Raw genomic sequence first — 24,222 nt, 5'->3', positions numbered from 1 at the left:
AGTTTGAATGCTCTTAATTTCTACAAAAGCTATTCCACTCCTAAAGTCATTGGTTACCCATCTTTGTATGTCTTAGCTCTACAACAGACCATCACTTGACCAAAAGTGACAAATAGGGCTCTACACACAGAACTTCTGTGAGATTGAACTTAATCTTTAAGATAATTTAGTATGTTTTTATTTATGTTTTTGTGGTACCATAAAAGTACAGAGCTTGATCTTCACCTCCCTCCATCCCTAAGGGTTTAAACTGCATTGTTATTCTGCATATAGGAATAATCTTCCTGGGAGTTTACCCCTTTAAGAGAGTTATCCATCTTGCTTCTCTAGCATATTATTTATTGTTTTTGTAAAAACATTACGGTTATTAAACTCAAGCCAAATAAAAACTGTTAACATGAAAAAAAAAGTTGCCGTTACCCGTAACTGAGATTTTTCTCCAAATATATAGAGGGCTGCTTGCCGTCTCAAAAGCTGACTTTGCAGAAAAGTGCTGCTGCTGTAGGAAGTGGAGTTATCTTTCCCTGCAAGTCTTGCACCAACGTCAATGAATGGAGTCTGAGTGTTGATAAATCGGTTGCTTGAACGAAGGCTTGCCCATACACCTTCATAAAGATGAAAAATAAAAACCTCTTTGTGTGAGGCACTGGAAATCATAATTATTAAAGCATATGCTGAAACATAATGTGGAAAGTAAGAGTGTTTAAATATGTCACTTACATTCCTCATAGGACATAATTAACTGAACGTAATTGAAAAGAAAAATTTTCATAAACAAAACAAAAAGCATCCTACTGCTCTGTCATTTAACCTAAGGTGCTAATTAAATTCTGCACAGCAGAGCTTCTATCATACTGTAGAGAAAATGGCTGCAATGATATCAGTAATACAATGATAAAATTAATCACAAATGGCAAGTAATTATCATCTATTGAAATATATGGAAATTATTTGCTAGTGTTGTTCTTATCAGAAGTAGAGAAAAAAGCTTGATGTATTTCCTTGTTAAAGGCATATTATTTTGGAAGTCTAACTAGTAATTATATTTTATAATTACATTTTACAAAAGCAGAAATAGTATCACTTAAAATTCTGTTAACTAGAATTCTTGTGTTCCTTTTTCCATACACAATGTAATAGAATCAAATATATTGTATTATAATGAAAATGTATATAAGGATGATCAACTTAAATATTAAATTTTGGGATAAAATATTCCAAATTTACTCTTGAAATGCCATGATTAAAACGCAGGATTATACAAATTAAATTTTTTAACCGTACATGTCTAATGGACAATTAGATATGAACATTAATTTAAGAAAGTTCTTTTTTTAATCATGTGTTTAATGACTATATCCTAGCAGATGTGCCTACAATACAGTTGTGTGAGCAGAAAGCAGGATGCCTAGATGATCACAATCTTAGTTTTACTCTGGCAGCAAGATCTGCCAGCAGGGCATGGCACAGAATTGCCAAAGGTAGCAACAACATGATCAGTGTAAAGAGTAGGAAATACTTGTTTCTTCTGCCTTAGTGAATAACACAGATTTTGTGAGACTGCTTTTGTGTCAAATGTGGGGTATTTAAAAGGTACTTGATTTTCAGAATATAAATAGAACTCCTTGAAAATCAGATCCCTTAAATTGTACTAAATTTGGCATTCAAATGGCACTGTGAAATTCTTTAACTCAATATGCAGTAAATCAGGTTATCAGAAGAGATTGTTGTCCATAAATCTGTGAGGCAAGATAGACAAAAGAGGCGCCAGAAATACCTCACAGTGGGAGAAATTGAGATACTGCAGTACCTAAAAAACCCCTCCAATCCCTTCAGAAAAATCCAATAATATGCAGTTACCATTTTTGAACAGAAGAGAAAAGCTGCAGATAACAGTAAAATTCCACTGAGATAGGTCAATCTGCAAAATAATTTTATTCTATTTTTTTAGAAGCAAGATTATGCTGCTATTAAAGAATCACTCTGCACGCTAATCCTCAACAGGGACTTGTCTGTACAATTTAGCTTGTCTGCCTGTCTGGCTGCTAGTCTGAGATGTGAGCAAACAAATGTAATTGATAATAGCTGGCTAGGAACTTAAGACTTGGTAACAGTTTTAAACAGTTTCCACTTCAAAGACAGCCAGTTATATAAAATATTTGCACAGTAAAATAGTATGTTTGGTATAAACTTTTAATCCTTGTCTCACCTACTACAGATGAAATAATAAAGGCTTTAGGAAGCAGAAATCACAGTAAGCATTTGTTTGTTCATCTGGTAGGAAAAAAACCAGCTCCAACACAGGCAGCTGCCCCCAGTGATGACAGATACAAAAATACAGTGTCACTTTATTTACAAATGCAGGCCATCATGAGTGCCTTTAGAGCTCCTCAAAAGTAACAAAACTGGATACAAATACATACATGTATACCAGTGATGGATAACAGTGATTAAAAGACACAACCATATTTCTATTATAATTTTGCCTAGTATCCTATTTTTTCTTAGCAGTATCTGGCTTTCATTATTTGGCATATACCATATTATTATGGCTTCTGAATTTGGTAGAAATACATTTTCTCCTATTCACTAACTTTAACAACTATTTTAGAAAGAAAGTTCCTAAAGCTCATACTTTTACTAAGTAGTGGTATTTCTTAGCTATTTTACCAAAGCCATAGGAGTACTAAATGCTGTTTTGCAGAATTAATTCTTTGCTGTTTAAAATTTGCACACAGAAAACTTTCTACACATGACTCTGCCTTAAATAATAACATTATTAAAGAACAACATGGTGAAGCGTGTGACTAATCACTTTCACTGCATCATACATTTAATGGCCAAAAACCCCTCAAAACAAAATCACAACACTGAACTAAAAAACCAAAATTTTGTTAATGGAAAATCAAGGCTGTCAGTATCACTTCAGCATATATTAAGAAACTGTGTAGTTATGAAGATGGTAGCAAAGAATGTGCTTTCAGGACACAGAATACAGTACCTTGATGGACTCTTCCCTTAGTTGCTGATTTGGAATTTGAATGAGTGAAACATTTATCTCTGTACCCAAGCACTGGCAGATAACAGTTAAGACAGAAGGAGGAGGAATGGAATGCACATTGCAGCGAGACACATTGCAGGAGAGAAGAAAAGGGTTACTTATTAATTTCCAAAGATCTAGTATATATTGAATTTCTTTATAGTACATGATTTACCAGACAGCACAAATCTTAGTCATCACAAGACAAAACATCAATCAAGCAGAAAACCAATATAAAATTGGAAGGAAGCACCCATTTATCAAAAAGGAGTAATTTTCATTGTCATTGCAATAGTTTCAAACATGTAGCAAAGCAACCAGGTGCTTTTCCATAATTATAATACCAAAGGAAATCTAATGATTAAATCATTCTGCTGAATACTTTATTGAAAGCTTCTATCCAGCTGAAAGTCAGCTTAATTTTAAGTCGTGGGACTTTGTGCTTTTCTAAAAACTGTTTTAGTCTATTTTAGGTAAAGAATTTGATGGACCTCAAAATAAAATCAGAGTGCAAGATGTTGGTTCTATACACCTGGAAACATTTTTAAAGGGCTGTGTAAAAGTATATGCAGTATCTGCCACACAAATAGATTTCCTTTCCCCCCACCCCCAAAAAAAAAAAAAAAAAGTTTCATTTTCAGTGGAAGCCTTATACTCTTATCAGAGGGCATATTTTTGGCTCAAATGCCACATCAACACAAGCAACTTCTTTTAATACAAATATTCTTTTAAAGCATACTCAAAGTGTTAATGCCTCCTGCTTTTAAATGTGTGTTTGAGCTGAGTATGTATTTATTAATTATAAATATCCTAGTATTTTTCCAACAGCAGCAAATCTTACTGAACAAATATTTTATTCTACTAGATTATACAACAATGCCAGGTAAGAAGTGCTGTTCTGTAGAACCACACTATACTTAATAAGGTAATATGAGAGGAAAAGCTATGTATTTTGAGTGAACACAGCGTTCTTATGAAAGATATCAGCCAAGGTGTTGACAAAAAAAAGGTCCAAGAATGAAAATATAGCATGAAATATAAGTATTTGGCCAAATATTTCAGATCAGAAACAACTTAACTGGGCTTTAGGCAAACGCTTTGCTACAGTGCTCTGAAGTAAAAAACCATACACGACATGGATATGGATTATATTTAAAAATAAGAAATACTATTCAAGTGCTGGAACGTATCTTTTAACTTCAGTATTATGAGGATGATTATAAAAAATACATTCTCTGGCACAAAAAATAGAAAATGTCATTTTCAATTGGTGTACCATAGCTGAACCTGGATTTTGAGCCCTGGTATGTGTGAGAATAAAAACAAGAAAAGAAAGAGGGATCCAGAATCAAAACCACAAAAATACTGTTTTTCTATTTTCTATAGTTTAGTGCAAAATCCATAGCTGCTTGCTATGACAAAGTAACTAGCTAACCCCATTGTCTTTTTTTTCCATTTTCTTTTTTTTTTTTTTTGCTTTTTTGAGTTATTAGAACTATGAAGGAGAGAGAAATCACCATTTTAGGCTGTCTGCACAAGCCTGCTTCTTTCAGCCCTGTCTTTTTGGTCCTGCACACAGTCTTGTGACACGGCTTCACATATGAAATATAACTAGCTGAGAAAATCTAGTAAAAATCTTTGCAATCATAAATCGTGTGAATCAACTTCTTTGAGAACAACAGTTTAAGAGTTTCTATATACTTTGTGTATTTTAGAGTTCCTTCTAAAAGAATTGTGCTAGCTAATCTAAAAAAAACCACCTAGTGTTTACTTCTATCAAGGATATATTCCCTTTCCCTGTTGTCTTTCACCCTGTCAACTTCTCACCTTCACTAGGGCTCCCATTGTACTTGTCAAACATTCTTGTTTCAGCAAAGTCCTCATGTATCCTGCTGAGCTGTGACTAGACTGCAGATACTGGGTTGCAATTACACTTTTCAGATATATAGAGCAGGTGTGGCATCAATCCAGCAAGACACAAGATAACTTCTCTGCCCTCTTCCTGATTGCTATTGAAGTTTAGCCAAGAGACTTCAATGTCCAACAAAACGACACGTCTGTGACCTAATACTGCCTTGAGAGTCCTTTTTTCCTTCACTGAGTAGCAATAAACATCTTATCACACCACAAACCAGCAATGGTTATTTCAGTAATCCTTTTATCTTCAAAAGACAACTTCTAGACAGTCAACTAGCAAGCTTTCCTTTACTTATCTGGAGCACCTCCACTGCCCCTCAGCACCACTTCACTGTTGGCACTTTTGTCCCAACACAAGGGTGTGGAATCCAACCAACCACTGCTGTCAGCTATCCAGCACGTTCACTGTTTCAGTATAAAGTCAGGCTGGGACAGCCATCAATTCCAGACACTATCAACTCCTGTTCTCTTAGGTCCCTAGCCATTTTACCTAAACAATTAAAACCACTGTCTTTTCATCTCCAGGTGCTACAATAACAAGACAAGTAAACAGAGAACATAAACAGAACATTTAGATATTAAGTATGCACATATTATGGTTAATGAAAATGCAGTGTTTTCCATTTCTTGGTGATAACTATTTAGCTGCCCTTCATCCCTTCCTTCTGCTACAATCCTCATGTAACTTCTTTATATAGCACTAAGCGTTTTCCTTGCTTCTTTCCTTTCCCCCTCTCTTCTCCCTTCTTCCCTTCCTTCATTTCTCTAATCCTGTCCATCTCTTTTGGATGTTTTTCTCTACAAAATTGTTTTGTTCTTTCCTATACAAAGCTATAGGTTTTCTATCACACAATAATTTAAGTTGGAATGACCTCAGCAGGTCAAAGCAGGTCTAACTGATTAAGATGAAGTATCAAAAAGGAAGAAAAGCAACTTTTAGATGCTTAGAAATACTTGTAGGAGGAGCCTTCAGGACTAAAAGGTAATAAACAAAATATAAAATGCTCCATTTTGGGAAATAGATTAATCCCTATCCTAACAGACATTGATTAAAGGAATTTGATGCACTAATTCAAGCATATATTGCACATAAGAAACCATAACAACTTAATCAGACTAGAACAGTAATAGCAACTGGAATGGACTTCACACAATGAAGGCTTCTGGTAGAAATGACACTGATGAGCTCTTGTACCTCAGAATAACTTATGTCCAAAGAACACACTGTATGTGCTTACTTATTTTGCCTGGCCACATTACTGACTCCCTTAACTATTCAGATTAATTATTCAGATACATTATTTGTAACTTTATGAAGCATCAGCTAATCTTCAGTCAAATGCCAGAATAATCTGTAGTTGGAGATTCTATAGTGCATTCAATCTTAAAATATGCATTTTCAGGCCATACATTTTAGATAAATTAAAAATATGGATGAATCACAAAGTATTTTGAAACATAATTCCTAATTGAGTGCTTATTTTTTCACTAATGTCCAACATGAAACAAACTTTATTTCAATGGTAACTAAGGGACTTAAATAGAAATTAAGATGCTCAATGTTATGGACTGATGCTTATCTGTAATTTCTATTTTGTCGTTTCACAGAGTACTGAATCTATAAGCAGTGTAATTGTTTTTATAACATTTTGTTATAATTTATTACTTAAAATAATAGACTTTGAGCTAGTCTTACTAACCTCCTCGAGCAAAGCTATTGGATAGATTTACATCCAAATGTCCTGGCACTACCTGCTTAAACACAGTAGACATTCTTGAAGCCCTCGTTTCAGTGCCTAAAGTCAGCCAAAAAAAGAATAGAAGATTAAAAAACTACAGTGTTACTCAGACTAACACTTAACATAACTGATAAAATGCTGTATTTTCACACATCAGCTAATTCTTGCCAATTTTGTACTTCAGATTTATTTTTTAAGACAGATGTATATACATTGGCAACAGTATGGAGTTGTTAGACATAGCTAAGCAGGCAGCATATTTTACAACACATGAAGCAAAGCATGCACTCTTTGGGAATGGTGTTATTTTACAAGAAAAGCCACTGTTTGGCTATATTAGGCCAATTACCACCCAGTAAGACAAGACAGACACAATTTAAAGTCACGTACTCCTCTTTCTAAGACACTGGGGTTACCTTCACATAAGCCTTAACAGGTTTCATCACATAATAACTGAAATAAAACATGGATTCATTTCTTTGCAGGTCCACATATGCATAACTCAAACAGTGCATTTTGAAAGACTTCACAGCAAGTAAAGCTCTACTTGAAATGACATTAAAAGTCCCTTATGAGTATGTAATACACATGAAAAATGCTTATATACCTTCCATTGCTACTGCAGCTACATAGTGTATCTGTTAATGTAGCATCTGAGCTTGAAATCTCATGTTTTGTCATTATAGTAAAATAGTAGTCTCAATATAGTACAATACAGCAGTATTTTGCATTCTCTTCAGTTTGGCAGTTTCTTACTCAATATACAGTTTTAAAGACAGTAAATTTGTTATATATTATTTTGAAGTGCATCTTTGCTTTTGATTCTGTTATATAACTTAATTGTTGTATTTTATACTAAAAAACTGGAAAGTTTTGCCACCTTGATGTTCTGGAGCACTGAATTTTACTTGTTCCAGAATCATAATAAATTACTAATGCCTCAAGACTGGTCACCATACTCAAGTGAATTTCATCAAAACTATGACCCACAGGTGGATAATCCTTTAGTGAAAGATTAGAAAAAATTAAAAATATTTTGGGATTACAAAGATCTTCTACATGCAGAAGACACATTTCACTGTAAGAGTAAACAAGCTACCTGAAAAGTGTAATAAGAAAGAAACAAAATTCACATGTGGCACTGAACTTACACCAAATCAGAAAAAACTCACTTTTCAACTTAACCATAGATAAGTACTATATAAACCAGTTTTACCTGGAGACAGAGCAATTGTGGGTCTAACAGTGAGTGTATTGCTACCATTCACTTTGCAGTGGACGGATATCACATTCAGTAAGGCTTGTAGGTATTTTTCCTGTTCTATGCTGCTTGAAGATTCTAAAGAAGCAGGAGCTGGAGTAACAAGAAGAATGGAACATTAAAATACAAGTATGATTATAAATACAGAGAGTAGCAAAATAAAAAGCTTAATATGTAAAGCAGAGCATTGAAAATGTCATGGTTTGTCTATCAAAGGTTCAATAAGCCATTCCTTTGATGACACAGAACATGGCTGCAGAGCAGCACCCAGCAATGTTCTCTTGCATTCCACTCCACAAAACTAAACTTCTGAGTGAGTCTTGTTACCTCATGGTCACTATTTATCATTAGCTGCTGACCAATACAGAAAGAATGGAGATGATGATGTAAGCTTTCCCTTCACTCTCAGAATGAAAAGTAACATTTCTATTTTTTTGTTACTTGTCAGCAAATTTCAGCCTTTTAAAAAAATGCGTAGACAACAGGTAATGAAACTTCCAAATGTTTCTTTAACAGAAGTTAAAACCATGCTCAACCAGCTCTTCCTCATTCCAGTAACAAAAGGTTACTTACTTATAACTGGAGGCTCCCTGAGATACATTGCCAATTCATTGCAAGCATAAACATATCAAAACACACCAGTGTTTGTGCACTCTGCTGCCATTTAAAGGCTTTATCAGACACCATCTAAATGTCCTTCAGGTACCCAACCCCCAGAATCTGACCTTTTTATGGAATAAAGAAGAGAGGAAGGAGGATGGACAGTGCATGCACACTTGGGTAACACACATTAGGGATCTTCAATTATGAAAAGTAACATTCCTGTTCCCTAGTGGACAGTCCACCTGCTCCTTCACCAGTAGGTAACTTCAGGAAGTGTCTTGGGGTGCTGCACTGCTGTGAGAACCACAATTCCTTCTCTGAAAACCTCTGAATAATCCTTTACATACATGTAGTTTCAGGTGACTACTCTACAGATCTCAGAAACAGAACAATTTTCCAATTGTTACTGATGTTGCTTAAATTGCTGGAGACATGGAGAAGGACCATTTCAGAGAGAGAGAAGTGGCTGCAAAAGACTGGAAGAAAGCAAAGTCAGAGAGGAAAGAGAAACAGTTTAAAAACAGAGGGCAGTGAAAAAAAAAGGCATGATGAGAAGGTACAATGCTCTGAGAAAGCACTCAAGTTAAACAGAAAATCCACTTAAGACAATGTTAAAACTTCAAAAAATTAGGCAACCTACCAACAAAACACAGAACCAAGGGGAAAAAAAATCTCAATAATAAGAAAAAAATAATCTTAACCATTAAAACTCCACCCATTTGTGTCCAGGTGCAAGGACGCAAGGGAAGGGAGGGAGATGAAGGTCAGGTCAAGGGCCATACTATAATGACCAAAAAAAAGCCCAGTCTCAATGAATCACATTTTTTTCAAGTAGTGAGCAAAGTTTTTTGAATTCTAGTTTATTATAGCCACCTCTGGACTTGCTATAGGACAAAAATGTCATAGCTGCTTAAACCAGGATTTGGTATCTTGACCACAAGAGCCAAAACTTGGAATAAGAACTAAAAAAAGAGAGTCAAAGGATTTGAATGAGTGTCTTTTTAATGAACCACAATGGCAACTTCTAAATAGTTTTCTCCAGTGATGACCCAATCAGGTCCTATGCTGGAGACTAATAAGACAGTAACCTAATTACCTGGAAGTGGCATAAGATATTTCAAGATAGCCCTGTTATTAGTACCTAAATAGCCCTGCCAAAATTAGTCTAAATAGGAAGTATAATTAGGAAGTGATTAGAAAATGTACATGCAGGAAACATGATGCAGTTTCTGTCTGACAAAGCAGAACAAGCCTGAAGAAAAGCATTATTTCCTCTTAAAGTCTTAAGGAGGGTTTACACATCCTGAAACCATAGAATCACAGAATGGTGTGGGTTAGCAGAGAACTTCAACAATCATCTCATTCCAATGTCCCTGCCATGGGCACCTTCCACTAGACTAGGTTGCTTCACGCCCCATCCAACCTGGCCTTGAACACTTCCAGGGAAGGGACATCCACAGCTCCTCTGGGCAACTTGTTCCAGTGTCTCACCACCGTCACAGTGAAGAAATTCTTCCTAATATTTAATCTAAGTCCACCCTTCTTCAGTTTAAAACCTTTACCCCCCCCTGGTGCTACATGCCCTTGCAAAAAGTCCCTCTCCAGCTTTCTTGCAGGCCCCTTGTTTCAGGCACTGGAAAGCGGCTACAAGGTCTCCCACTTGAATGATCTCTCTGGGTCTCCTAGTCCTTGAAGAAATGACACAGTAAGTCAAATAACTATTTAGTTAAATTAAAATAAATGAAATGTCCAAATGGAAGGATAATGTCCTTACCACTTGCACTTACAAAGTTTTATTTTGTGAAGAGTACTGTGTGTGGTTTAGGAAAGACACTCAAGAGATTATTGACTTAATATGAAAATTTGTAATTGGACTGGGCAGATATTTGAATTAAAGACTGAGGGCAATAATGTCTTTCAAAAGATTATAGATGGAAAATCAATCACCACCAATCTTCCCATCATAGTGCTTAACAGCAGTATAAAGGGCTCAAAGGCTACTGCTGGCTCAAAGCACGAACCCCATACCTGCACAGGTGAGCAGGGATTTCTATAGAATGACTACTCTTATAAGTGCTGTATCATACATAAAGGCTATCAGAACAGCAAAGATTTAAACAAAAGATAGGGATGGAGATCCTGGTAGCAATTTCATAAATCCTAGGGAAGAAATGCATTGCTTAGCAATGCAGTAGGATTGCCTGCTGTGTGCTCTTTATGCCTGGATGCAGGTTGCTCCAGCTTTATCTTATAATAGGCCCTAATATAGTAAATAATCCAGCCTGTATCAAGATAACTGTTCTCCTGGATAGTGTTACCACTTACAAGAAACAAAAGTGGTCTTCCTATGTGACAATCAACCAATACTTGGCAATTCAGGTGTAGAATGACATACTTAGATCTACAATGAAATTCAGAAACAAACTTTCCCATTTCAAACTTTTGAAAAATCCATCTCACATTCAATTATCTGTTAATAATACTTTGTGAACAGACATTAGAAAAACACAATTGTATTGCAGATGTAGTTTAGTTCCACACAGCAATATATAAATTGCGTAATTTCTCTAAAAACATATGTTCTGTGCTTCTTACATAACATATTGATCTCAACTATGCTCTGAAAACTTGCTTAACACACAATGTAAACAGGAGATCACAAAAATCTTCATTAAGTTTCAGTGGGACTTTGCTTCTGTGTATCAATCCAGAACCACCTAATAAAAATCTACTTTGAAATCTCTGCTTAGGGAAGTATGCACCTGTCAAGTCGATTTTAACTTAAGATTATCTTTGTCCTCTTAGTTGGCATCACAGTATGTTTTTCAGTATAGAACTTCATTCGCTGTACACAACTCCTAGTGAGACAAATACACACGTGTGTATAATTATCTTTAGTGATCAATTTCTTCAAAAGATTTCTTTCAACAAGGTTCAACTTCATTATGAAGAAAAGAAATATCCTAGAAATATTTTTAATTTCCCTTGCTGTACCTTGCTGAGAAAAGTGTCCATTTTCCTCATATTTTAAAAGAAGCAGTAACTCCAGAAGCTAATGTCTGATAGATACAGTTATTGTCAATCAGATTATCTATTGCCTAATACACTGCTGGCATATGACAGTGGCAATACAAAAGACTATATAAAATTAAAAAAGAAACTACCTACAAAAGCAATGACATTACACACAAGAAACATGCTTTAATGGGTCAGGCTTTAACGATCTTGATTTGGAAGGCTCTCATACTTTCACAAACATAGAAATGATAGCTACTACAGAAAGCATGGAAGTGTTTGTCTTTATACAATTTGCAGACTATTCCTGCAGAATTGTTTCAATTTATTATATTTATACCAGGTTAAAGATGCCTGGCCAGTATTTTAGCATAAACAATCAGCATTAAATCAGTCTGCAAGACTAACACTAGAATGACCATGCTTACAAGTCATACTATAAACCTGTGGAACAACTGGTATAGCTCACAGCTTTGGCAGTTACTGTGTTAATTATTGGTAGTACTTCACTGATTCATTTTATGAATCTTTTCAACAAAAACTCATTATAAAACTTCATTTATTACCTTGTTCCTCATTCCAAATAAAAAAATGTGCCCACAAAACACTGAAGAGACACACTGAATTAATGCTATAGCTGTGAATATTAAGTAGATAATTAATAATACACAAATTAGTGTTAGTAGCCAGTCCAGACTCTGATGTAAAAAAAATGTTTTTCTAATATCTCTGAAATTTTGGTATTTTAAAGATGAATCCGATATACATGAAACCTCATATAGCTAAACACTATGTCTGCTATAAACTGTTCTTTACAAGTAAGAAAATAGTGGTTTTCATAGAGATATTCTGTGAAGAAAAAATTCAGGATATGCAGAAAATAATGAAATCATGTAATCGTCACACAATTTTTATGAGACTTGTACATATTTGTACAGTATGCTTATTACAGGTTTTAAAAAATTCTATAGAACAAACTACTCACAAAAGTAAAACGTTCTAATTGTGTTTTGGACATTACTGGGGTGAAATGCAAACACAAACAGGATGGAGAATTTTCTTTGCTACATGAATGAGTTCCAACTATTCTAATTCTACCTCACCTTTTCTCAAAATAAATAAGTAAATTAGTAAATACATAAATAAAACCATAGTCTTATTCTAGAATAATTTCTAAACAACTATCAACTTAATTAAAGGGAATACTGAATTTTTCTTCAACAATATGCCAGTCCTTCTTGGCATGAAATTAACTCTGAAGAAACCATCAGCCTAAGAGAGGGAAAACCAGGCAGTCACAATGAGTATCCAAAACACTGACTGGGAATGATGAAGGTCATCTAATGTTCTTTCCAAAATGAATTTTGCTCTAATGTTGTATTGTTTAAAAAAACTAAATATTCTGACAAAACTTTTGCTGGTCCAATCTTGTTCATGCGAAGGAAGAGATTTAGTTAATGCAGAGACCCCTAACTAGAATCTTTCAGGTCTATGCTTTTAAAAAGAAAGATAAAAGTTAAGCTAGTATTACAATGAAAATATTCTAATATTCTATATAATCCTCTACTAAAAGGACAACATCCACCCATTACATAGACCAGTGCAAAGGAAAAAGATAATTTAAGGGAAACGGGGGAAGTCAGGATTGCATTTTAGCAGAGACCAGTTTTTACAAAAAACTTTTGGTATGTTCAAGTTACTCATTGACTTTTTCTGAATCACTTGCATTCCATTCAGGATCTGCTTCTTGACATACACTAATGAAGCTGAATTCATACAATATAAGAAAGCCATTAATTCCCTCAGACTTTTGATTTAATCGTATCACTGATTTACTCTCGAAAAACGAGTATTTCTACATAAAATTACTTAGAAAGAAAGCCCAGCTGTATCAACTCACCTGTAGTATGTGTATTTTGGGATTTGAAGAGGCCAACAACACCTTTTCCATGAAAGCCCCCAGATCTAAGTAGAAGAGTACTGTTTTTAGTGTTCTTCCAACAGACAACTGGTAGGCGATTGTGACGGTAGCAGCGAGCAACTCTCTGCAGACTGCTGTCTTGAACAGCCTGTGGTACTACCAGAAGCCCAGGATAACTGTATGGACAGAAAGGTGACAAAATGGAACTACAATTAAAACTCCTTAAAAAAATTTAAATAGTGCAAAAAATTGCGTAAAATGACAAGTTGAATATACATCTTAGCAAAAATACACTTCAACTGTTAGAATTATCTTTTACTTAGTAACTCTCATTTTTAGTCTAATCCTTGCAGATACAATAATTGGTAAAGAAAACTGCATTTTAAAAACAACTTTAATTATGCCAAATTTGTAAGACTAACACTAGTAGTCTCTTTCCATTTAGAGTTATATTTTCTTTGGTAGTATTTTTTTCTTAGCATATCTCTTATCTGTCAGTATAATAAAGCCATATTTTTGAGCATGACAGAAAACAGAATTTAGAAGCATGCAAATGATGCAGTAGTTTTGACACTCGTATATGAAATATGAGAATTGAAAGGAAAGAATGTTAGATTGCCACACAACTAAAACAGTAAGTTTTGGTTTATGTCAAAATAGATTTAAATTTTAAAATCAGATTCCCAGGACCAGTCTATTTGAAATGGCTTTTTTGTGTATTTTTTAAAACACTACAATACATTGAGAGATTAGGAAATTCAGTAATACCTTTAATAACAGAAAACCCATCATGTTAGTGAAAGAATGAGAGATTATTTTCTATCCAAAAAATATTCAATGCAAGTGACATTTTCATGTGTTTAGAAGAAACTAAGACAAGGAGCAGGGAAAAGTTAGTGCTTACTAATTAAATTCGTTCCCCTACAATATAAACTTCTCCTGTAAGTTCCGTTTTTGACATTTATTGAACTGCCCTCATACAAAATCAATGTACACAATACTTACAGTGAGCTTCATAAAACAAAGTAATCAATAGGATACTAAATAAGTATTTATATCCTGAGATTTGTAGTCCACCCAGATACTAATTACCTTTTCCAAAAAATCCTATAGAATGTTAAATCCCAATGTTTTTTGGTAAGGAAAGAGTTGCCTGCATAATGTTCAAAGCATAATGAGAACGTACAGGTTTAATGCTTTCATCTGCATTGTACTCAGTGGTGATTGAACAAACCCTATTATTATTCTGTTACTCCAGGCAAGTCAGAAAACAAAAAGGATCTAGTATTTTTCTTGTGTGCCTTTCTTCCATGAAGACCTGGGGATTTTATTAGTCATAATGAAAGCAATGACTAGCCAAAACTGGCTTTGGAGAATTCAAATGCTCTTGTAATATGACTCCTGCAGATACGCTTTTGTATTAAAAAGAATTTTTGTGGGTAGTGGTAGCAAACTACATCAGCTTTCACAACAAAACAGGAGTAACATTCATGTGCTAAAACACAGCACATGACAAACTTCTGAAGTAGTGTAAACACCTTAATTATTTTTATTTTAAATATTTTTTTATTATTATTTGAAGAAAACAGTTCTGTGTAATTGTTTCTGAGACTTGCTTTTTTTATTTAGGAAGATATTTTATATGCAAATATATTACATGAATTTCCAGTGCCAACATAGCAAGTAACAGAAACCCTAGTGAGCAACTCAATTCTATCAGCTAACTTTGCTGACTAAGTCAGAAAGTTGAAAAATAGCCTAATGACATCAATGTAGAAAGCAAAGAGAGAGAAACTTCTCCAAAAGCCCCAGTGGCACTGTCTTCCCATGGGCTACAGAAAGAACCAAGGAAGGAAGACTTGTACTGTCTGACAGAGCTGGGGCAGTTCTGAAACCTCACTTCTAGCTACTGTTGCTGGCAGTCTTCCCTAATCTGATGAGCACACATGCAGCCACAAGATGATGATCCCTGAGTGGAATACAAATAGCTTCAAGGTCACTGGTTGTACACTCCTAGTGTAGACAATTTTTCTCTCAGGATAAGCTGCTTAAATAGATACATCATGTGGCATGTGTTAGGTCATCTTTATTTTCAACTACATAACTGAATTGGTAAACTTACCTCCTGCAAAGTGAATACATCCTGTTCAGTGCAGTTATCCTTAAGTATTCTGTTTTTGAGCGAGAAGAGTTACTACTTATGGTCCCTAGTCCCAAACGCTGATAGTCTCTGAAACAGGCTCTTTCTACTAGTTGCTCCATTGTTGATTTTTCTGATGCTTTTAGGGTACCACTTGTGTGCAGCTCACTGTCATCTGAAACTAAAGTTAAAAATCTTTAAGAGTTTGTTATTGAGGCCAGCAGTTACACAGAAAACGATGTTATTTTCTCCTGAATTTGTCTTCATATCAGTGACAAATGACAAGAATCACTATGAACCACAGGTTATAGAAATTTTAAGCAATAAAAAAACATTTTTGTCAGGAAACCTGAGTATTTCACACAGTTACCTACTGCACTTGTAACTGGCATGGCTGACTACTCTCTTGCTAAAATCCTGGAAAAAGTTATCTTGTATATTCATTTGAACTGAAGACAGATGATCTTTCTTTCAACAATTTATGAAAACCTGTTAAACTCACAACTGCTCTACAAAGATGTACACTAGACAGAATAATGAAAAATGTGCACATAAAACCATTAAATGTCCAAGATAAAGTGGACCTTACAAGTCTTTTTAACTATCTTCAAAAGCCATAACAAACTTTTTAAGGCTTGATTCAAATAAAAGAAATGCTTCTGTGCCATAATTTCCCAACAAATGACTGTTGGTTTCTTAATGCCTCAGTTTCAATGTCAAACAGCAGCTTTTTTCAGGCGTGCCTGTCAGCTGCAATTTCCAAAGCAGAAAACCTTTAACCATGAGAGATAAAAACCATGTCACAAGTTCAAACTACACTGAAATTCAAGTCAAGCAAGGTCTTTGTACAAAATCTGCCACCTGCCTGTTACTGACACTTCCAACTATTTCCAAACACTTCTAAAAGCAGATTTACTGCTCACAGCATGTATCATTTACTTGCTACCACCTCAAGCATTAAAATATGTGTGCATGAGAGAAAGTATTTCTTCATGTATGAGGCACTGAAAGGGATATAAATTAAAAACCTGACTCAAAAAGCCTAGAAATTAAAATTATTTTTAAAAATAAAAATTATGATACAATTGTTACTAGCAGCAGACAACATTCACAATTTACAGTACAGTCCATATGCTTTTTTTTTTTTTTTTCCTGCATATCAGCATAAAATCTGAATGAATAATTTTACGGTCCCTGAAGCTCATAAAAAACCCCAACAATTCTCCATTTGATGTAAAAAACAACTGAATGATGTGGATATCTCCTCTTTTTTGTTATATTTTTGTATTTTTCATGGTAAGAAAGAAGCTACAAAACATTTACGAGTATAAAGTGGACTAAGAAGAAAGAAATCTAATGAATTTTAGAAATAATTCTATTTTTTGGGCATACAGAAAATTGGTATTTAACAGTTTTGAATGGAAAGCTACAACAGGCAGATAAGGATACATTTTTTTTTGAAATATTTTTTTAAATGCATTTTTTCTCATGAAAGCAGGTGTATTGGTAATCAGAACTTGCAAAAGATTTTCCTGTGCATAAAATCTAGAGATTGTAAGAGCTCACATTATTGTCCTTAACCTGAAGAGGGAGATGAAGATGTTTTTCTGTCTCAAGTTTTAAATGGATTTAAAAAAAAAAATATTTTTAATAGAAGAGGAATAATCCCTGTATTTTACTGTTCCTGAGATACAGCTGTTTGTAAAAGTGAGTGTTATAGTCTCATGTTTTATACAACATACCAATATGATCACCTGTATGAAATAGAATTTAGTAGTGATGAGATTCTAAACTCTGAAAATGAAAAGATGGAGAGGAATTTGAGGGAAATTAGGTGTTCATCAGCAACTGATAGTAAGTACTGTGCCCAGTATTTGATACCATGTTGCAAGTTCTAAGTGGACCAGGCTAAAGACAACTGAGAAAAGAGCAATGAAGACGGTCAGAATTCTGTGAAGACTAATAAACAAAGAACTGAAAGGCAGATATTTAATACCCAGAAAAGAACGGAGAAGAGAAATACTACAACAGTCCATCAACACATTATGTGCTGCATTCAGAATGAAGGGAATAATCTTTTCTATATGTATATGATGGTAGAATAAGAAGTGAAGGCTTTAAACTGAGGCAAGGAAATGTTTTGGTCTGAATATCAGAAAGTTGCTTGTTCTTCTGCAGCATTAAAAACGGTTACAGCACTAGTACAAATTCCCTAGAATTGTGGAATCTTCATTTTTGAAAACTTCTAAGAAAAAGTTAGGTAAACATCTGTAAGAAACAGATTAAGTATGCTGATCTTGCCTTGGGGCAGAGAGATGGAGTAGATGATCTTTTGAAGATCCTTCCAATCCTACATTTAATTTTTATTTTTTTTAAGAAAAACATATCACCTGCTCCAGACAATTCCTGTTTGCTTCATTGTTGGTATAGCTGCAGAGTTTCCTATACTTCAGTTTCTGAGACATGGAAAAAGGAAGTCATTCACAGCAGGCAACATAAAATAAATGGCTGTGGTCAAATAGCAAATTTTCTATGGCTATTTGTACTCTTTCTGAAACAAAGAGTTACTGCTGTTGACAGTTGACTATACCTGAGTCAGTGCAGCATGCAGAGAAAACCGAACTGTCAGACTTTGATCACCTTACATGTCCACACTCAAAATGTTTGGAAAACAGCAGGTAGGGAATCCTACCATTTATATTTTTATATTCTTGATAGGGAAGAAAATAAGTGGCTATCACTAACATTTATATTACACCTGTGTCCATAGGAGAATATAGTTGTTTTGTACATCAGCCATGCAAAAACTGGTAATTTCTTCATTGTCAGGAGAAGTACAAATACACAGGTATGATTGTGCTTGGTGTCTCTGGGTGAAGGGCACAAAATCACTTCAAAATCACACAGCTACAGCCTGCACAATTGCTTCTGAGCCAAAAAGCCTGAAACATCAGAACATGTAATAACTCAGCACTTAAGGAAGATGCTGGAAATTCAATTAAGAATGTAATTTTTCAGCACTGTAAAGACATTCTGTATTTTGTCATCCTTTCTTCTTGCCATTTTTGCACGAGTTTTATCTTGAACAAAATAACAGACATTTTAGCTTTCCTGAAATGGTTTTCTTCCATTCTGGAGAGAACAGATACAACGAAGTAGCAAGTCCTGCTTCCGACAACTTTTATTATCTGCTCATAAGTCACGTAAGTTGCCTTGCACACTGATGAAATATTAAAAAGAAAAATCTGACTTGTTTGATGTTTTGAAGAAATTGTTAGTGTTTGATGAACACTTAGCTATCTGAAATGCCTTTTTTTTTTTTTTTTTTAAGGAAAGAATGGTATGACAAAACAATACCAGTTTATGTACAGGAGAATCTGGTTCCCTCTAGTGGTTTATTATAAATTAGCACTGGTCCAGATAAGGATATACTGACATGGTAGGAAAAGAAGTATTTGGAAGAAAGTAAAACTCCACACCACCACATGAGCTATACAAAGCACTCAAATCACTTTCTATCTTCTGTTCCCAAATCCTTTCAACCAAAATTTGGAAAAATTGTATTTTCAGTACTAACGACTTTTGCCGCTTTGAGAAATCATGTCACTTCAACATCTGGAAAGGTCTCCCATAGTATTTGCTCTTCCTTGAATCTCACCAATTACTGCTTTCTCATCATGGACTAATTGTAGGTGTCACGATGCCTAAAGAAAAATGGAAGCTACAGCATGCTTCTGCACTGTTCCATCTACACTACTATGATGTAGAAGATCATTAAAAGATACTAAATGCAAACATTTTTATAATTAAAAAAATCATAATCTAGTATTTTGCTTCACCACTGAATGAAGTCAACTTCCTCTTTTGCCTCATCATCATGGAAGAAAACACTTATAAATGTACATATTTGAAACCTTTTGCTTTACTGTCTAGGCAGACTCTGCAATTTCTTTTTCATAGAATCATAGAATCATAGAATCCTAGGGGTTGGAAGGGACCTTGAAAGATCATCTAGTCCAACCCCCCCTGCCAGAGCAGGGTCACCTAGAGTACATCACATAGGAACGCATCCAGGTGGGTTTTGAATGTCTTCAGTGAAGGAGACTCCACAACCTCCCTGGGCAGCCTGTTCCAGTGCTCTGTCACTCTTATAGTAAAAAAATTTTTGAAATTCAATATATTGGAATGGAAGCATAATAGGATAGACTTATCAACCAACAGAGGAAAAAAAAATAAATTACTATTACCAGAGATATCATCATCTTCATTCCAGCCCGGACGATTCCCTCTTTCTTCCACTATTGTGCCCGTTTTCTTCTTTAACAAATACTGGCGTCCAATTGTCATTTTCCCAGCACGTTTTGCTCCTTTCACTATGCTTTTTGAGAAGGTACTATAAATTCAGAGCAATAAAATATTTAGAAAGATGCATATAATTCTCCCCGATACAAATGAGCAGATTTTTATGATTAAATGAATTACCCAAATACAACGTATTCCAAAATTTTTCTTTTTATATCATGACAAAAAATACAGCCCACCACAAAACTACTTCCTATGTTAATTTTTAAATACCAATGTATTATTTTGAGATAAATTTGCATCTATTATGTCTAATGGTAATGAAAAAGCATCCATGATCTTTCCTCAGGTATTGATATTTTGCTAGCAATGTGATAAATCTACGAAGTTGACAAAGTAAAGACAGAAGTTACCTTAAAGTTTAAGGATTCCGTTACTAGCTTGAGATTCTACTTTCCTGTGTCAACAATGCAATAACAAATACAGAATCACAGAAACTACCACTTCAGAACAGACTAATGATTCATCTAGTCTAGTAAAAGTTAACATATAACATAAACTTTAAAAAAGGACCCAAACCTCAAACTCTAGATTGAAAAGTCCTATGACAACTGTACAGATTGTACTAAGGGTAAAATTAATTTTAACCCACATTAGGTTATTAATCTGTAAAGAAATACACAGGGAGTCTGGTTTTTATGACAGCATAGTTTGCATAGCTGGAGATGTAACTTTACATTGTCTATGTTTCAAAATGTAGTGAGATGCTTGTTCAAATTCATTGCAGCCAGAAATTTCAATATATGATATATACAAACATATACACCAAACGTACTTGTCCATCTTATTAATCAACCTTTTATTCAGTAGATATAAAAAGATGTAGAATAGCAATCAGTTCCTTCTAATTTCCTGGGAACTGCTTTTGCATGTCTGCAAAAGTGTCCTAGTGTTCAATGTATTTGACTAATAGTAAACAAGAACATCAGAAATAAAAGTAGAAGAATGACTGTACCGGAATGAAGTGTTCTTTTCTTTTTGTTTTGGCAAAATTATCTGTGGAGCTGTTTGCCCAGCTGCAAATGCAAAAGTGCTGAAGATAGACTGAGGATAACGGAACTTCATTAACTGTTTCTTAAATATTTCCACCACTTCAGGACTGACTTCTTCATCAAATGCTACTTTAATTAACTGCATATTAAAAACATGACATGTTAGAAACTGAAAAAAAAGATAAATCACAGAATTAAAGAAATTAAAAGATCCTAAAATATATTAGCGAATTTCCTATACATATGCAGTACAATGCCTATTAGAAAATATACAAATATAAGTGCATATATCTTACTGATTTTGAGAGTTATTACACAGCTTATTAATTTTTTTTTTACTTTTATGCCCTAATACTAAGGTATTTTCCCCAAGAAGCATCTAGAATTGTCATAATATCAAATACAAAATATTTTGGTAAATCCAAGTAGAAGTGCTGGTACTAAGATGTCTACAACAGTTCAGACTAGTCATGTGCAACAGCTTAGCTTGGAAATGTTCTGCCAGCTCTGCCCATACGCAGTGGGATCTAAGGCTGGTAATGCACTTGAAAGACTCTCTTCAAAGCAACGATTTCAGCATTCATATGTCACAACCACTTATTTCCATTACTTAGTCACTCCAATTTTTGCCCCACCTTACAAAGTACAGAAAACTGCTAATAATAAAAATGTTAGAGTGAAATCTGATCCTTAAAAAGGATCAACCTTGTGCTATTCAACACTGACCAATCCATCCTGCTAGAAATCCTTTTTGAAAGATTTTGGGGAAAAAAAATAAAAGCCATCCCATCATCCTCAGCTAAAAGTATGACAATCAGCAATTTGGGGAGGATGGGGAGGGGGAAAGGGAAAAAAAATTATAGAAAACAGGAAATCCATAAAAGAGCCCAAAAGAATTTTAGGAATGTGGAAAAAGCGAAGTGCTTTATTTTTCAGTGCATACCTATACACCTTTTGAAAGTCTTTTGTTTGCCATTTAGAAGGCAGATTTCACCATTGCTTTTTTAATTTCACTTGTTTTGCAAATACTTTCCAAATGACTAATAAATCTGTTGTACTAGGACCTCCTTGAAAGGAGCTTTTGAATCTTTAGGGGTTACACTGATCTGAAGCTTTAAGGACATTAAATAGCATAACTGCAGTCAAAACCTTTTGAAAGTTATAATTAATAAACAAAGAGGAGGGGCCATTTCATACTGTATTGAACTCTAGCTGTTACAAAAGCAACAGAAAGTAAACTGTTTGCTGATTGTTTTTGTTCTCTTAACCTATTACAAAACTATGCTAAACAAAAGCAAAGATGATGTTTGACCAGAATCCAGCACTAAAAACACTGAGCTGTGTCTGTATTTAGCACATCATCGAAACATGCTAACTATTCTGGTAAAACATTTTTGGAAAATAAAAGTCCTTGTGAAGTCCTCTCAGAAGTCCACAGGAATAACTTCCTTTTGGTTGTTTTAGTCAGTTGTATTCCTAATCTTATGCTTTTGAATAGGATGCTGAAGGATTTCTATTATTTTAAGGAACTAGTAAAATTCTCATGATCTATTTTACTAAGTTTTCAAATGCTGGAGTTATTGTTGTCAGTGAAAAGACACTTCTGCAGTCAGCCAACTCAACAAAATATTTTGTATCTTAAGTACTGCAATCTACTTAGTCCATGATACTAAATTATTTCCCTTCAACATTCAGTCTCTTAGGGTTTAACTACAGTTAAGATCACCACCAAGAAAACAAAAAATTAGGGAAGATTTCAGAGACTTCGTAATTCCTTATTCTTAGATCTGAGTCAGTTGCCCTGCAGTACATGCTGAACACACTGATGATGATCCTAAAGACAGGCAAATACCAGGATCTATGCAGAAGTCAGTGAACTACCAGGATTCACGCAAGTCATCCAGAGGCTCATTGGTTCTGGCCAATCATAGAATCACTTTGCTTGTGCAGCAGGATGCTCTATCTGTCAGTGTGCCTCCATCTGTTTCCCTCTACAATGCACTTGCTCTCTGTCTCTCAATTGCACAGGCCCAGGCCTGGAGTGGGAAGATTCCCATGGGAAAGGGCCTAACAAACTCTGAGCTGGTAGCAACCTCGAAAGTGCAAAGAGAAGGCCAAGCTGATGTTCATAACTTCTCAGGGTTTTCCACTGTTTTCCTTTTATTCTCCAATGAGAGTTTGGAGGTATGGCTACATAATTAAATGACAGCAGTCAATCCACTTTATAAAAGTGGTATCCACTTTGTAAAAGCCTGGTCCCATCTTTGATCAGAGGGGCTCCCTTATACTTTCCAGAAAGTGTGCTGTACCTTCCCCTCTCCTATCTGGAAGCCTGCCAGAGGGATTGTTGAGGAGTGCGACAAAGGGACACCTGGCTGTGGTCATAAAAGAGTGAGAGATATTAACTCCCTTATTGTCTTTATTAGTCAACTTGACATTAAGCAATCTTCCGTTGTTAAGTTTAAATGTCTAAGATTTTAGGATCCTTTTGGATACAATTATTGTATTATTACCTGGTCAGGTATTATTTAAGTAATTATTTTAGGTCTAGTATAAGACCTATTACTAAGTTGCTAGCATGTAAATGGTTAATAGTCACTTATCAATGCGACTGACTATTAGTTGTGCATTTTATTGTTAAGATGCCTTTTTGCATTATTGCTTTGATGTTTTGTTCAAATATCCCGCATAATCTGGTTGTGCTTGTGCCTTTTTAGTTCTATAGATAAGGCCCTGGTGCTGTTTGCAATAGATCTTGTCTTGTGCACATCTATCTCATCTGCCATCTCACCTCATTTGGGATATGTTAAAGAAGGCCTTTAAGATCAAACAAGTGCAACCATTAGCCTAACACTGCCAAGTCCACCATTAAACCATGTCCCTAAGTACTGCATCTACAGGACTTTTAAATACCTCCAGTGTTGGCCACTCAACCACTTCCCTAGTCAGCCTGTTCCAGTGCGTGACAACCCTTTCACTGAAGAGTATTTCTTAATATCAGTTTAAAACTATCCTGGTGCAACTTGAGGCTGTTTCCTCTTGTCCTATTGCTTGTTACTTGGGAGAAGAGACCAACACCCACCTCACTACAACCTCCTTTTCACCAAACTAAACAAGGCGAGCTCCCTCATCTGGTCCTCATCAGACTTGTGCTCTAGACCCCTCATCAGCTTTGCTGCCCTTTGGACACACTCCAGCACTTCACTATCTTTCTGGTAGTGAGGGGCCCAAA

General features: G+C 35.0%; 1 protein-coding gene across 1 annotated transcript in view; it reads right to left on the bottom strand.

Moving 5' to 3' along the window:
• The window catches only part of SBF2 (SET binding factor 2), a 208,442-nt gene that overhangs the window by 24,643 nt on the left and 159,577 nt on the right, over positions 1-24,222 (bottom strand). The window contains exons 23-28 of the mRNA XM_009994267.1: positions 20,954-21,129; positions 19,884-20,029; positions 15,619-15,817; positions 13,476-13,672; positions 7,913-8,050; positions 421-605 (exon numbers count right to left, since the gene is read on the bottom strand). Coding sequence (XP_009992569.1) covers positions 421-605; positions 7,913-8,050; positions 13,476-13,672; positions 15,619-15,817; positions 19,884-20,029; positions 20,954-21,129 — 1,041 coding nt within the window. The remainder of the gene's footprint in view (positions 1-420; positions 606-7,912; positions 8,051-13,475; positions 13,673-15,618; positions 15,818-19,883; positions 20,030-20,953; positions 21,130-24,222) is intronic.

This window comes from Chaetura pelagica, unplaced genomic scaffold (genome assembly GCF_000747805.2).
Source record: "Chaetura pelagica isolate M959 unplaced genomic scaffold, ChaPel_1.0 scaffold153, whole genome shotgun sequence".
Taxonomy (NCBI): Eukaryota; Metazoa; Chordata; class Aves; order Apodiformes; family Apodidae; genus Chaetura; species Chaetura pelagica.
Note: the sequence above shows the minus strand (reverse complement) of the source record. Positions and strands in the feature narration are given on the sequence as shown.